This window comes from Triturus cristatus, chromosome 9 (genome assembly GCF_964204655.1).
Source record: "Triturus cristatus chromosome 9, aTriCri1.1, whole genome shotgun sequence".
Lineage (NCBI taxonomy): Eukaryota > Metazoa > Chordata > Amphibia > Caudata > Salamandridae > Triturus > Triturus cristatus.
This window is the reverse complement of record NC_140592.1, coordinates 849,039,492-849,056,683: the sequence shown is the minus strand read 5'-3', so window position 1 is coordinate 849,056,683 and position 17,192 is coordinate 849,039,492. Positions and strand designations below refer to the sequence as shown.

Here is a 17,192-nt window from a genome sequence, read left to right as displayed (position 1 = left end):
TTATGAGTTTGGTGGTGGGGGAGCAGGACCGCCCACTCCTGCACCGCCAAACCCATGTTTGAACCTCCTGCCAGATTAGGGGTCTTCATCTGTCTGGCGGGTGGTTCTTTGGTATTCCCAGAGCGGTACCTATGAAATAGGCACTGCAATGGGAATGTCAAAGGCAGTACATGCACGGCATGGACTGCTGCAGTCTATGCCATGCAGGCACTGGTGTGCATGCACACGGGAGGGCACATGTTGTTTCCCTTGTGTGCATCCACATGCCGTGAGGCACCCTTTGTTTCCTCACCACCACACTTTTCATGTCGGTCGCACTGCCATGATAAGTGTGGCAGTGAGGAAACTCGTAATATGCTTGGAGGGGCTGCCGCGGGCCACCAAGCGTATTGTGGCCTCAAAACTGCTGTGCCACCGTCAGGGATCTCTTATCCCTGGCATTGGACCCAGGGTGGCCCGACTGCCCTGGTCGTAATAGGGCAGTCAGAGGACCGCCACCTCTGCCCCCCTATGAGTCTGGCGGTTCGTGGACTCCCAGACTCATAACAAAGCCCTTCGACTTAATGCGATACATCATTTGTTTGCAGCCCCTGAGGATTGTTCTCTGGAACCTTGTAATTGTGATCTGTTTTTGAAACAGGACACTATGCACTTTTTAATGTTTTGTCGTTTTTATGTGAATTTGCATAAAAAATTATGATTCCATTGTTAAAAGAGAAGTACTTTACTCAGGTTAAACCCACCTTGTTGCACTTACAAACACTTTTAGATCAACTGACCTGCTACCATGTGGCATGTTTTTTAGCTAGCGCTGTTAAGTTGAGGAACTCGAAGAATCCGCTATGATGGACTGTAGATTTTTTTTGTGAGTATAATTTGATATTTTATGGAAAATATTTGGCTAATTGGTGATTTTACTGATGTATTTTACTGTCATGAAATTGGGATATCTTTTATGGTTTCATCGGAAAATTGAATAAAGAAAGTTGATTATGGCAATTACGTAATGTGAATGCCATTTGTAAACAAGTATTCCCTATCTCAACAGCTTTGTTTTGTTGTTTGAGGGCTAGTCCAAGGAATTACCACCTCTAATAGCTTGAGGGTTGTAATCTCTCCTGCACTCCACTAATTGGCACATTGACTGCCACACCTACTGGGACACATTAATGTGAACAAGACAAGCAGAGACTTGAAAATTGTGATGTGGTAGATTTAGTTGTATAGACTAGGGGTGGGTGGAATTTGCGAAAGTGACTTTCGCAAATTATCGCGAAAATGTTACAAATCTCCGCAAACACGCGGAAATATCGCGAAGATGCGGAAGTTTTTTTCCCGCCTGTTTGCGGTATTTTCTGCGTGGTCGCGGCTCGCCAACTTACCCATGCGGTTGCTCGCGGGCACGGCCATCTTGTTTTCACTCTTCTCGTGGTGCATGATCGCGAGAAGAAAGACGTGATTGCGCGACGCATGACGTTACTGCGGGCGCGAACTGTCGCGAGACAGCGCAAATGGCTACCAACAATCCAACAACTCGTGGAGAACGCGACCGGATCGGGAAAACTTGTCGGCGAACGCGGGGATTCAGGTAAGGCGATCGCGCGCGCGCGAGAATGTATTATTTTACTGCGCGAGCAAGAAACAAATTATCGCTAAGCTGCGGAATGCGGAAATTTTGACATTTTCGCGCTCTCTGCGGAACGCGAAAATGTCAAATTATCGCAATTTCCGCGAGCGGAACGGAAATTTAGCCCAGGCCTAGTATAGACACCATTTTTAGGTCGTAATGCAGCATGTATGCTTAAATTTACATTGTTGTGTATAATCATGAAAGTACCTAATTTCTTTTGTTCATGATGTAGGTTGGCAGAGGAATTTATATGCTGGGACCAGACTAAATCATCCCCTCTATTCATGAAATATTTTGTAACCTACATAAATGGATTCTGTGGAATCAGGTAACTCAACTCTCTAAACTATAGTGAAGGTCAGCAATTCTGCTTGAAGTTCAGCAAACATAGTTTAAAAGTTTTGTTAAACATCAATACAAACCCATTAATTTAATTAATGAAAAAGATGTGTAAAAGGTGTTGCAACCTCACACTCAACCCACATGGCCATCAATCAATAAATCAATCAGTTAATCAACCAATTGTCTTTATTTGATTATAATTATAATCATGAATGCACATGTTACACACATTTCATATAAAACAGCTCAGTATAAAAATAATACAATTGTGTACATACAATTGAAGGAGCACTTGTCCTACAAGGGCAAACTGTGGCTTTTAAATAATTACCCTCTGATGAACTAATGATCTAACTAGATAATAATTGTAAAGAATAAATGACTGGTCTACATTTAACAAATGTATGCAGACACGAATTAAAAAACAACACATGAACTGTTGATAAAACCTATAAAAGAAAGTAAAGTTATCAAGATTTGAGAGGAAATTTCATGGCAAAGGCAAATACTAATTGAGACAATATCGTTCTGTCCTGGAGGAAAATAAACTGACGTAAAGTCCCTAAGGCCCAACTCTATCTTGAGCAGGCTGAGACACCATTTTCTCTATTTTTGCAGAATCATTGACATGTCTGCCTTTGACACAGATCTCATCTCTCCTTATTATTCTAAGAATGTATGAAAGTGTCAAGTCATTAAGACAATTATATCGATTAGACATTTAATGCACAGACAATGATCTCACTAGATCACATGATGCAACATTATTCTGGGACTTGTTCCTTGTTATCTGTATTTCAATGTCAGATAATAATAATAACATAAATAGTGTAGTCTAAATTTACCTGTTTTTACTTTACTTGTTTATATAAATGTGTCCAGGATTAGCATATTGATGCACAAGGTTATGTAAGACATTTCTAAGGTTATGTCAGAAATTCCAATCTCAGATATGATATAGTATAAAAGGCTCGCCAATTGATCACTTGTCAAGAGAGGTCCTTCACCCCAGATAATCAAACAAGATACTGGCAGAAGATCTTCAGACTGCTGTGATACTGTGGGATTCCGTTCTGCATTGAAAGCTGATACCGAGCCAGGTTCAGGAGGAGGGAAGCCACAGTGGATGTATATTCTCCTCTTGAGGGAACACTTGCTTCCTACTACTGATAACTCCAATGTTTTGCTGTAAACAGGTATACAGTGCATTGATTCTCCCCAGGAAACTGTAGATGCAATTTACCCTACTCCTTGATCTCCTAGTATAGCACATAGAAGTACGTTTTAGGATGTTAGGTTTCTAGATGACATTTTAACTGTGGTAGAAATTTTCATTTTATTCTTGTTGTTCTCAATGTGCATTTGTGCTGTCTGGTTTAATAATATTGTGTGTGGTTATTTTAGATGTGCTAAGCAACAGGATGAAAGTGTTGAAATAGACACTTTTTAGTAAAATTGCCCTACTCTTAATTCAGTTATTACGTGTGATATTGTAGAGAATGACATTGGCGTCTTTGTTTATGGACTGGTTTATGGACTGTAAGCAACCTAAAAGCACAGACACCACTGCAACAATGTATTGGGATGGGTTGTGCAAATATACAACCAGCTGGCTTTCACATTCACTTGCTGGAGCATTGAACTAAGTTCACTTGTGATGCCTGTGGGTGTGAAAACAAACCTTGTAGAGCCAAGCCTGGGTCTTAGTTTATGCAACAAAAAAGAACTGCAAATGGTATCCAATTTCAATCTAGTTAAAATAGTTCTTTCCAAGGGATGAATATTCAAAGTTATATATGGTTCCAGGTCCATAATGGTGCGCAGGCTGGCATATTGTCTCAATGAGGGTTTCTTTAACTTCTTCTCCTCTCTTAGGTAGCACCTACACTCATGTGAGCATTACCCAGGATTTATCCTTTGAGGAAATTAAATAGGGTTTATTGAATAGATCTGGTCTGCCTAGCTGTTCCACTACATATTTAATGTATCATAGCCATGGGATTTTAAGGCCATAGTTATATGTTAAGCAATCCCCAATACTTTGTGTGTTTAAATTCACATATTTATTGTTCCAGAGAGATGTCCATAGATGCAAGGGGGCTAATTTAATGAAAACCTCTGCATAGCTAAGTCTCAGTTATCTGTGGATAAATAAATGTGGGTTATTATGTGGCAAAGCTAAAAGACACCTGCAAACTCAATTTTCTTCGACTTGGAGATTAGTCACATGACTGTGGCCCCAAATGCTAGATCCATAAGTTAAGGATGGTAGACATTTTCTTCTGTATATTGCCAGAAGTGGGGGTATTAGCTTACTGCCTAAGTTTGAAGCATAATAAATACATAACCTACTGACTGACCAAATCTTTGACACTTAAGGGAGAGGCAGGGGATCTAGATATTAATGAATCATATGTTACATCCTAATATGAGAACTGCCAAACGTTCCTAATCGCTCTTCATTTACTATAGATAGCTGTAGTTTTCAAATACTTCAGGCCATATGCCTTATAAAAAGTTTTAGACAGATTGGTCTCCAAGTCTACTTTATCATAAACATTACAACTTTGTCAATGATACGTTTAAGCCCATTGGAAGTATAGGACATAAGTACTGCATCATCTGCAAGTGAAAGTGCTGGTAAGGGTTTAGATTTAACCAGTGGCAAGCCATGTCCTTGTTCTATCAAAAATGAGTTTTACAATGTACAATAAGAATAGAATAGGAGCTAAAACCCATCCCTCATAATTACCCGAACCAATTTAAAGGATTTGGTACATTCCCCCAAATCACCATAGCTGAAGCTAAAACCTCAGTATATTATACCTGAAGACAATTGATGAAAGTTTGGTCTAAGCCCATGCTAATTAATAGTTCTCAAAATTTAGACTGGTACACCCAGTTGAATGCACTACTGAAGTCCATGAACGCTAAATACATGTAGCTCTCCATTAAGGGCTAAATACATGGCACTTTTCTTAGCTATTGTGTACTTGCTCACTACTAAGCGAAAGTTGAGACATTTTTCTGTTGACCCTAAACCTTCCTCAAAACCGAACTGAACTTCGTAAAGATCTCACATTTGGTCGTCCATGATTGAATTCTTTCCAGTACAATTTGACTCACTATCTTAACCATAAGGTCCAGCAACAAAATCATTTTAAGTATTGTGGCTACCCTTTTTAAAAAACAGGACAATAAAAGCAGAATGGCAAAAGTTGGTAAGTGCAGTCCTACAGATTGAATTTAAAGCATTTGTAATTACTGGGGCCCAAAAATTTACATTAGATTTATATAGGTTTGTTGCAACCCCATTTGATCCTGGAGCTTTACCTGATGGGCTTTCCAAAAAAGTGCTCACTATTTCATTGGTATTTGCTAAGTAGGGTATCTGTTAGTCTGCTCCTCTACATCCGGGAGCAATAGCTCTTCTCAAATTGGGATATCCACTAGTCAGCCGTAATATGCAGTTCCAATGTTGATGTTTGAGCATTACTAAACTGATATGAATTTACAACCTTCTAAAATGACTTAATGTCTTGAAGGTTACAAGAGGTGACCAATCTTTCACATGTTGATTCCCTTAAATCAACTTTTATCTTTTTATAAATACATTTATAGACAGCTCTACTGCTTGAAATGTCCTTTCAATTCCTTAGTCTTCTACTTAATGCCTTCCTTAAACTTCTGTTGGACTAGAAAATGCTGCTTCAAACCAACGAGGATAGTTTGTCTTAATAGTACTACATGGTCTCAGGAGAGTATTCCTAATAAATCTACCCAAATTAACAAAAGTTTAAAAATAACTACAGCAGGGCAGGTATTCAGTGATAGACACGAGCTGATAAGTGTTGGGTTCTCTCTGATCAGTTTAGATAGTAATTGCGAGAGTTCATCTGAATGCCAGTTTAGCCTTAGTCCCTTATCATTGATAGTTATATTAAGGACACTTTCTTTTATCATGGTTTAATTGACTAGAGGTTCCATCAGGAGTAACCAGGATGGCTTCAAGAGGGTTGTGGTCACTGTATTCAAGCCCCCATGTACCCCCATCCTGGATGAGCTTCCACTGGTCTGGGATACAAAAAAGTAATCTATAATTGTGCCACATCTCCTTGCAATAAAAGTTAGACTCTGACTGTTTACCTCTCCAATGACCTCTTGCAATTGCACAAGTCATATTTCACTAAATAATTATAAAGATTTTCCCCTCATGAATCAAGTTACAAACCACACTGATAAGCTAAGAAGGGATTAGTATTTGTAATTCTGGCCCCTACTTTAGTGTTAAGAACTCCCTTCCACACTATAGTGTTTGGCCAGTCGATGAGCTACCTTATTCTTCGACTGGATAGTAGAATCAACAGCATTGGGCGATACAATTATGACATTAGCCAGTATAGCAATATAGGGGCAAGTTTCAGGGAGCACATTTAAGATTGTGGATGAGGTATTATGGGTCATGGGGGTAAAAGCCTCATGCTCCCTGGTAATAATATACACCACCAAGGCAATTTCAGTATAAAATATGTCAAGAAAGTCGTTATGACATCCAACCCTGTTGGTAAAGGGGGCATTTTGGATGGGGTAGATCCAATATTGAACAAGGGTTTCGAAGGCTGATTATGTTGTTTTTTCCCTATTAGCTGAGGGCCCTGAAGCAGTCAAGGGGGAGGTATCAATAGCATGCCCCTCATCAGACATTAGAGCTTTACTGAAGGCGTTACGATTCTCTGTTGAGCCCCAGCAGGTGTGAGGAAAACATGATTTTTAGCTAAATTTTAGGTTTGCAGGGCATTCTGAGTAAGAAAACGTTGGTGGATCCATGCAAGCTACACCTCTTTAGACTCCCTCGGGTGACTAGTTTTCAGAAATGTCAGGATTTGGTAGGTTTTCCTGGATGACGGCTGAGCCCTGGACTAAAAACACAGGTTACCCCCTTGCAAAACCAGGTAGTTTTGTGCTAGTTAATTCTGATGTCTTTAGCCATTTCCTGCTGCAGGCACTAGGCCTACCCACACAAATAAGGTACCATTTTTATCGGGAGACTTGGTGAAATGCTGGGTGGATGGAAGTTTGTGGCTCCCTGAAGATTCCGAAATTTTCCATCACAGAAATGTGAGGAAAATGTGTTTTATTTAGACAACTTTTGAGGTTTGAAAGGGATTCTGGGTAACAGCACCTGGAGACAGCCACACAAATCACTCCATCCTGGATTTCCCTGGGTGTCAAACTTTAAAAAATGTATAGGTTTAGTAGGTTTCCCTAGGTGTCGACTGAGCTACGGCCCAAAATCTACAGCTAGGCACTTTGCAAAAAAGCGCCAGTTTTCAGTGGAAACATGTGATGTGCCCATGCTGGGTTTTAAGCCATTTTCAGTCACGTACTCTAGGCCTACCCACACAAGTGAGGTACCATTTTTATTGGGAGACTTAGGAGAACACATAATAGTACCAATTGTCTTTCTCTTCCTTTGCGCCTAACAAATGTAAAGACAGTGTGTAAGAAAGTAGTAGTCATTTTGAGAAACGCCCTCTAATTCACATGCTAGTATAGGTGCCCAGAAGTTCAGAGATGTGCAAATAACCACTGCATCTGAACTCCATGTCTTGTGCACATTTAAAAAATACAAAGGTTTCCTTGATACCTATTTTTCACTATTTGTATTTTACCAAATGAATTGCTGTATACCAGGTACATGATGAAGAACCATTGTAAGGTGTAGCTCAGTTATTGCCTCAGACTACCATGAGTTCTTGGCGAACCTACAAATCCCATATATATCCCCGCAACCAGAAGTGTCGAGCAGACGTAACAGTATGTTGCTTTCGAAAATCTGCTATAGTTAGTAGAAGTCACATCTGAAAACGTAGAACAAATGGCTTTTTTTTTTCAACTTGTTAGAAATGGGGGTCTCTAGTCTGCAGTGGCTTGCACCCTGTCCAAGTAGGGACCCTTATTCTAGTCGGGGTAAGGGAGTTACACACTCAAGATAACCCCTGCTCACCCCTGCTCACCCTTTTGTAGCTTGGCATGAGCAGTCAGGCTTATCTCAGAGGCAATGTGTAAAGCCTTTGTACAACCACACACAGTAACACAATGAAAACGCTACAAATGAACACCACGCCAGTTTAGAGAAGTAACCAATCTTTATCTGAATAAAACAAGAGCAAAATGGCAAAAATTTACATACACAAGTCGAGATATCACTTTTAAAAGGTTCAAAATAGTTCTGTTATGTTAAATGGTTTTTATAGAGCGCACAACTCACCATTGGGCATCTAGGCGCTAACTAGGAGAATGTACTGAGGCTAGAAGAGTCTGAATCTCAAAAGAAATGTCCTGTTTGGAACAAAAAAGCTTTCAGCTGTTTCCTGAAGATGGTTAGCGATGGAATTTTACATACAGCTATAGGGAGCTTATTCCAATAGCTTGGAGCTAAATATGAAAAAGCTCTACCTCCGGTGCGGGTAAGACGAATTCTGGGGACCTGAAGAAGATCTAGAGTGCTGGATCTAAGTTTCCTACCTGGAGAATACTTTAATAGCTTTTTACGCAGATAGAGAGGGCCTCTTTCATTCAATGCGTTATATGTAAGACAGCATATCTTAAAAAAGGATCTGTTCTTTATTGTTAGCCAATGCAACTCCCTCAGCAGGGGGGCCGAAGCTGATCCTGCCGGGCAATTCAAGATCAATCATGCTGCTGTGTTCTGAATTACTTGCAGTTTAGCCAGTTTAGTTTGTCCCACTTCTGCCAACAAGGCATTGCCATAGTCCAGACGGCTAATGACAGTTCACTCCGTAGGAAACTATGGATGCATCACTTATATCACTGCGCCAAAAACAAAGACGAAAATAGTCGCAGAGGAAGTGAGGCACTGGAAAAGCAAAGCAATGCCTCTGTTCCTTACTCCCAGGGGAGGTGATGTGTTGTTTCTTTACTGCCAGGGGAGTTGATGCATCAGTTCCTTGCTTTAGCAGAGGAGAGGTTTTGCGTCCGTTCCCTACTGTCAGGTGAGGAGATGCATCGGTTCCTTACTGTGAGGGGAGGTGATGCGTTGATATCCGGACACGCGGCCTCGGTTCCTTACTGCTAGGCAACGTCGATGCAGAACTTGGCGCACAGGTGCAATGCGTCATAAATCAGGACTCGCTGGGTCCATGCGGCGGCAGCAAAACAGGTGCTGCGGCAATTTTCCTGTTGCAAAGCAGGTGATGTGTCGATTTCTTCAGCCACACAGAAAGGCCTGTGTTGGAGTCGGAGCGGTTGTTTCGGATGTCGGAGACACGATGCTCAGGACTTAGGCTGTGGCTATCTTTAAACCACACGGCAGGCGCTGCTCCAATTCTTCGGATGCACCACAGCGATAAATTGATTTTTCTACTGCACAGTGGTGTTGCATCAGGAAAAACAGGCACTGGTGATTGATGTGTGGATAATTTTCTGAGTCCTGAGTTCTGAGTGCAGCAAAAACCACCTCCAAGGGCCCAGAACTAGAATAGGCACCTCTTGGCAGGTCAGAACTCCCAGCAAAGGAGTTCAGGGGCTGCAGATGAAGTCTTTGATGATCCTGAGACTTCTTAACAAGAGGCAAGCACACACAAGCCCTTGGAGAACCTTGGCAAGCAGGATACAGAAAGCAAAGTCCAGTACTTTCACTGGCCAAGACAGAAGCAGCAAGCAGTAGGCCAGCACAACAAAGCAACAAGCATAGTAGCAGTTCCCCTTCTACAGCATCTAGCTGTACTTCTTGGCAGAATCTCCTCTTAGTCCAGAAGTGTTCTGAAGTTATGGTGTCACGGCTCCAGTACTTATACCATGTTCTGCCTTTGAAGTTGACCCAGCTCCAGACACAGTACAAGGGGGTGGAGACAGCTTTGTGCGAGGACAGGCACAACCCTACTCAGGTGTCAGTGACAACTGTCTAGAGCGAATGCACAAATAGCCCAACTGTCACCCTCCCTCAGACATTGATTCCACAGGCAGGCAGAGGCACAGAATGGTAAAGCAAGAAAACGGTACTTTCTAAAAGTGGCATTTTCAAACACGCAATTTAAAAAACAACTTCATTAAAAGATGTATTTTTAAATTATGAGTTCGGAGACTCCAAACTCCAAATCTCTATCCCTTCCCAATTGAAAGTTAGACTTGTAAGATGTTACAGGGTAGATCCAATGATACTCCAAATAGGGGGGTCACTGTTCCTAAAGAAGAGCCAAAGAACAAGGAAGATCTAGGGTGAAGATAGGGAAGTCAGGAAGACTTTTACTTGTTGCCCGCACACATCCCAAGGGCTGTAATACTTCATCATAGGGTGGTTGCTCCTCGTCGGTACGGCGCATCAAAGCCCTATGGGTTCCCCAAAGGGTCACTTTAGCAGATATCTTTTGATATTCTCGCCTTATGATGTGTGTTAGGGAGTGCTCCTAGGGAAGTGAGTGAGTGTAAAACTGACTAGGGGATATCCGTACTATGTTATTTTAATGGGTGGATTCCTCTGTCAGATTAAAAAAACAGATGGTTGGTGCTACTTGTGGGTTGTAATGTCCCTTAGTAGTCAAATGTAAACGTGAGTGAAGAATTTGCTTTTTTTATTATTGGGTCAACCTGTTTCGCACCCTGTTGGTCTTAGACAGAGATCCCTGGCGCTTCTTCAGGACCAGAAAAATTGTATGTAGTAACAGGTGAGAGAGGGCCCTCCTCTATTAGGGTGGCACCGCCTATTGGAACTTATCTTTTACTTATCCAACCTATTCTCAATATGGAATGTGCCACATGGGTCAGGACGAAAGGGTGCACACCAGCACATAGTTTTGGTTACTATTTCATGTGGCCGCACCTACCCTTCCTTCCGTCTGCCCGAATGCATTTGGGCAGACCGGAGGATGGATAGGTGACCCCCTATTTGGAGTATACTTATTTTTGGAGCACGGGCACTAGACCTCTTTTTCGCTCCTAGTTCCCCAACCCCTTTTTTTCGTAGTTACAGCTCCAATGATAACCTATTTGAGAGATAGTCCTTGCAATAGTGAAAAACGAAATGATCAGCCTTTTACTATCAGGACATGTAAAGTACACCAGTACATGTCCTACCTTTCACATACACTGCTTCCTATCCATGTGTCTAACTTGGGACCACTTTAGGAGGGATTTATATGTAGTAAAAGGGAAGGTTTGGACCTGGCAAGTGGCAGCATTTTCCAGGTCAACATGGCAGTTTAAGACTGTCCACACAGACACTGCAGTGGAAGGTCAGAGATATGTTTGGAAGGCTGCTCATGTGGGTGGCACAATCAGGGCTGCTAGCCCACTAGTAGCATTTGATTTACAGGCACTGGGCAAACTCAGTTCATTTTACTAGGGTCTTACCAGTAAATCAAATATGGCAGTCGTGAATAACCAATCACAATCACCATTTACACAGGGAGCACTGGCACTTTAGCAATGATCAGCAGTGGTAACGTGTCCAGAATTCTAAAACCAGTAAAAACTAAATGCGGCACGCAGTCAAAAACAGGAGGCCAGAAGCAATAAAGACTGGGGTAAAACATGCCAAAGATGCCAGGTCTAACACAACTCAATTTCAATATTTTTTTATTTCAATTGGTACTTTTTATAGGAAACCTTGAAGGATCTACACAAATGATCCCTTGCTGATTTCAGAATTGTGTCTAGTTTTCAGAAATGCATAGCTTTCTGAGATCCACCATGGGTTTCACATCCGTTTCCAACACTAACTGGAAGGAGGTTGAAAACACAAAAATAGGAAAATGGTCTATCTACCAGTAAAATGCCAAAACTGTGTTGAAAAATTTGTGTTTTTTAGTTCAAGTCTGCCTGTTCCTGAAAGCTGGGAAGATGGTGGTTTTAAACCGCAAACCCTTTGTTTTTGCCATTTTCAGGGGGAAAAACAGACGCTTCCTTGTGCAGATTTTTTCTCCCAATTGTCCCAAAACACCCAAAACGAAACTGTATTTTGTAAAATGTCTCTGTCCCCTCCAAGGGAATCCACAAACCCTGGGTACCTTTTGAATCCCTTTGGTCCCTTGCTCACTTTGCCACTGGATTCAAGCTAGCCTGGCTGATGAGAGGTGTTACCCCTGAAGAACCTAAACCTTATGGGTCTGGCGGCGCAGGGTACGCCTTAATCTCCTGAGTTCACCTGCTTTGTCGAACAGAGACACGGGACACTCCGTTAAGCGTAGAAGATAAGGTTTATAAGCTGCAGCTAAGTACAGTTGTCCCAGAAGTACACTCGGTATGTTCTTAGGAGACTGCCACTTTACTTCGTGGCGCACAATCTTTTATAACACACATATTCACAAAGAACACTCCCAATGCATACAGGGTTAACCAATGAGAAGAATGTGAAAACAAGATATTAAGTAACTCAAATAAGCCTCTCTTCCAACTGTGTTTGTCACCCTTCCCCACAAGTTAATCAGTGGTAGTGTTTATAAGTCGACTTGCAGGTGGCAGGGCACATTTGTATGCCCCGGAGGACAGTTGTTAAATGAGAGAATACGAGTAAAGAATAGCGAAGGCCAGAGGATAAGATAAAGTCAGGAAAGAATGGTGCGAACCAACAGATAGTTGAAACAGGGATCAGTCAAACCAGACGAGGATTAGTGGAGTCGGCCAGACCCTGACACCAGCTATAAACAGAGGCAGTAGGTTATTTGACACGTTGCAGTAGGATGAGGGAAAACAACACCTCATTCCCATACTGCCTGAGTGAGGGCAACACAAAATGGCAGAAAGACACAAGATGGTGGCTAAATACGAAAATGAATTAACTCAGACCCTCCTTTTGCCATTACTCAGGCAAGACACACAGACTCATTTTAATCTGAGTCGACGTCAATGGCCATGAGGTCATCAAACTGTTGCTGCAACATCATTTTAATGCTCTCCGTCTTCCGTGGCACAGGCCTTGGGACGCACATAGAGGCACAAAGACCACAGATGGCGGGGCCTGCATACTGAGACAACAGGAAAAAATGATGGCCAAAACCACTCCAAGGAATGTTAATACCTTCCATCCCCATTTGGACAGTAATCCCCAAAACCATTCCAATAAAGACCAATCTCCTTCGTCCTGATGAATCGACTCGGAGATCACATGTAATTTGGAGATGGCTTGGTATACCGTAGGGGCATCGTCAGGTATATAAATGCAACAGCTGGATCCGATCAATTTACAAACTCCACCACGATCCGCGAGAATAACATCCAGAGCAATCCGGTTCTGCAATGTCATGAGATGATCCGCTTGAAGTTCAGCTGTGAGATTACTCAAGGCTCCCACAGTGACATCTATGGTAGTTTCAACAACACGAACCAATTGTCTCATGTTTCTACTGTTGGCCATTGGGCCCCAAAAAGGAAGAAATCCTTTAAGGAAATCACCTCCCTCTTGTCCTGCCGTGTCTTTAGAATCAATAATCCCTCTGCCATATCTGTTTCTGTGATGTCCCGAAGAAGCAGTGTATGTAGGGGGAGAAGAAAGGCTATATAGCATGTTCCTGAAAAATCCGTTGGTAGCCACGTGTACGCTCTATCGTGGCAGACAAAATACGTGCCCTGGGATGGTACTAACGGTGGAGAATTCTGAGATGTGTGAATGTATGTATGGGAACAAACACTCTTTCCTTGTCCAGTGTCAGTAGTCTGGCCATTCATTTGTACACAAAAGTTACCTCGATGAGGCACAGTCCAAATTGGTGAAGATTTTCCCTGTTTAACTCTATCTGTAAGGCTAGTAGCGTAACGAGTCTCATCAACAGGAACCCTACTATTCTCCACAATTCTAGCCATAGCCACTATTACTTTTATCAGAGAACTATGACTAGAATCTTGCCCACTACCAAGTGAACCAACTGGACGTCTAAATCGGTTCTGATATGCATTTGAAAACATCACAAAATAGGCCCAAGCGGAACCTTCATAAGAAAATGGAAGGGCTAAATATGGCATCCCTTTGTCTGTGGTATGAGGCATAAGTCCACACACCCAACAGTCGGTTGTGCTGACTACCAATTGGTGTTGATGCAACAACTGGACAAATGAATTGTTAAAATATTCTGTTCTCCTGATTAGTTCATGTTGGGGAAGCGTATATAACTGATGTGGGGAGATAGTAGAATGAAAAGGCAAGGAAATAGAAGTAGGGACAGATTAGTGCTGCATAGCATGAACAATCCAACCTATACAAGCCAATAAGATTCTAGAAAACATAAGAACACACAATGTTATGCCACATTGACTGTACACTAATTTACAATATTTCTTTCTCATCTCTTCCTTCTTATTATTCTTTCCCAATTTGACATCCATCCTCTAAAATTGTTGCTCACAGCAATCTTCCTCACTCACTTGGCTGTTATTATTAGCCGTCCTATGACACTGCAGGTCCTGGGGGCCTAGCCACTATACAGGTCACGAACCATGACTCTTACCGTGACCCTGCAACCTGGACAGATGATACATGTCACGAAAGAGATGAAAATCTCAGGTGTCCTTGACCAGTCTAGGCCTTAAATTATATCGAGTTCTGTTCAGTACAGTTTGGTCCTGAAATAGTGTCTGTGGATCTGTGGTGTTCAATCGGAGATGTGGCGGTACTGCTTCTTGTAAAACGTCGTCATCTTCTTTCTCCGACCGAGCTCCATCTAGGTGTGCACTACTGAAAGGTACAAACCGAGGGACCCTTTCGCCTTCATAATCACCTACACCCTTACGGACCCACTGGTCAAAAGGCAAGGGCAATGGCACCTTTTTGCAGTGCACGCCATGGATCCAGTTCTTTTTCCCTTCGACTTTCACTGCTGTACGTGTCACCAGAAGAACCTGTCGAGGCGCCTTCCAACGAGGTTCCAAATTCCTTGTCCTCTGAGAGTTTTTCACATAGACTCAGTCTCCCGGTTGGATGGAATGACCTGGGTCTGTGGAGACCTCTGGCAAAGCGTTTTGAACATGTTGGTGGAGAACACGTAATTTAGTGGTGAGGTCATGCAAGTAGTCAATCAGCATTGGATACTGTATGTCAGAATACTTTTTAGGGCGAGGGACTCCCAAACATTAGCCGGGCGCCCAAAAACAACCTCGTATGGGCTGAGTCCCAAACGAGAATGTACTGTTGTTCTAGTGGATAGGAGAGCCAAAGGTAAGGCATCGGGCCAGGCAAGTCCCGTGCTAGCCTGTACCTTTGCAACCTTGAGTTTGAGAGTGCCGTTATAGCACTCTACCAAACCCGCTGATTGGGGATGGTTCGCCGCATGGAATTTCTGCCGAATACCAAGACCGGCACACACCTTTTTCATAATTTGGCCCACAAATTCACTTCCATTGTCACTCCAGACAATGCGTGGCAAACCAAACCTATGGAAGAACTCTTTTAGAAGAACTTTGGCAGTGGACAAAGCAGTGTTGTCTTTCAGGGGGTAGGCCTCTATCCATCTGGAGAAGGCACACACCACCACCAAGACATATTTGAGATTGTTGCATCGTTCCTTGTGGATATAATCAATTTGCAACACCTCAAAAGGATATGTTGGGGGAGCAAAATGACCTGCTGGAGTTGGGGTTCCCTTTCCTGGATTATGCATCAAGCAAACGATACAATGCTTCACTAAATTATCTGCACATTTGGAATCCCTTCATTCAGCCACACTGGAGCCAGAAGATTACATATTTCTTTCGCACTGATTTGGGCTGGACCATGTGCCATAGCAACTACAGGCAGTACATAGGCATCTGTTAACAGCCAACGCTGATGTTCTGACAATTCTATCCAACATCCCAATGCGTAAATTGATCTTTAGACAAGTACATTGGAGAAGTCAGTTTCTGCCCCAAAACGAGTTGCACACCAGAAGGAGAACAATATATCGTTGCATGCAATCTTTTCAATAAATCCAAACCCAACAGATTTTTGCCGCAACCAGTTGTTAAAAGGAGCGGAGCTTCCAAATCATAAGAACGAATTGAAATAGGCAGAGGACAAGAGACCGGGCTATGAACTGGGGCGCCAGAACATCCTACGGATACGTTTGTTAAGCCAGACAAAGGTGCCCCAGGGAGTTTGGAGTGAATAATAGAACTTCTCATCGCACCAGTATCTAAAAGAAATGGCTCTGAAACACCCATTGTAGTGACATTACCATAAGGCCCATTCTGATCTACTGGAATCGATGCAACTCCCTCACTTTGTCTATGGCTGTCCTAGTTAGCGTGAAGACCGTCATTCTCACCTTCAACATAGTAATCATCATTGTAATACTGTGTAGACTGAGTATTTTGCTGATCAAAGTAGTTCGTAGAATGTGGAGGTGGAGGGGAGCGCTGTGTCTGGGGCAACATACCTCGACCTCTACCCCTGGGCGCTAACTGGGAACCACCACGACCTCGTGGAGTAGATAGTCCTCCATTACGCTGTAATAAAACCGGGCAGCCATTCTTAAAGTGACCTTCCTCCCTTCAATAGGCGCATTGGTTAGGACCTAACAAAGGCCGCGGAATATAGGGCTCAGGCTTTTGAAACACCCTTGGAAACTGGGGAGGCTGTTGAAACTGGCGCTGAGCAGAGCGAGGAGGATAAGCTTGTTGCAGAAGAACCTTCGTTTTTAATTCGTTAGTCTTTTTCTCTTGCTTGTCTTTTTCCTCTTTGTCCCTGTTTTCGTAATATTGAGCAGAAGCCAATATCTGAGCAGGAGAAGAAACAGCGCATGAACTTTCAGAGTCTTTTAACTTATGTGACAACTCGGGGAGCAAATTAAATACGAATTCATCTACAAATAATCGCTGTCCACCCTCCGTAGTAATATCCTGACCACTGTGATCAATAAACGTCTACTCAAAACGAGTGAAGAAATCGGAGACACTCTCATCTTTCTTCTGCCTACACGCAGCTAATTTATCCCAATTAACTCGTAAGGCGGGCACCATTGTTTTCATTAAAGTAATAATCCTACCAGGGAGTTCTGTGATCAAAACATCAGGCTTAGCACCACCCACTTGTGCTCTATCCGAGGCAGTTATAGCATTCCATGTACCACCAAATTCCTGAGCGTGATCCTCTCTACGAATCCGAGCCCATAACGCTTGTGGGACTACATTTCCCATCAACATGTCAATATCGGCTAAATTCATAATACAGGCATCAACAGTCTGAGACAATTCTTTATAGTAACCAGCAGGGTTTTTTCGGGGATCCGGT

At 42.6% G+C, this 17,192-nt stretch overlaps 1 protein-coding gene across 5 annotated transcripts in view; it reads left to right on the top strand.

Moving 5' to 3' along the window:
* Positions 1-17,192, top strand: part of EXOC3L4 (exocyst complex component 3 like 4) — a 486,275-nt gene that overhangs the window by 280,196 nt on the left and 188,887 nt on the right. For 3 of the 5 annotated variants that reach the window (XM_085626315.1, XM_085626318.1, XM_085626314.1), the window contains one exon: positions 1,863-1,958. The exons of the other annotated variants lie outside the window; for them this stretch is intronic. In XM_085626315.1, coding sequence (XP_085482441.1) covers positions 1,863-1,958 — 96 coding nt within the window. The remainder of the gene's footprint in view (positions 1-1,862; positions 1,959-17,192) is intronic. 5 annotated transcript variants of the gene reach the window in all.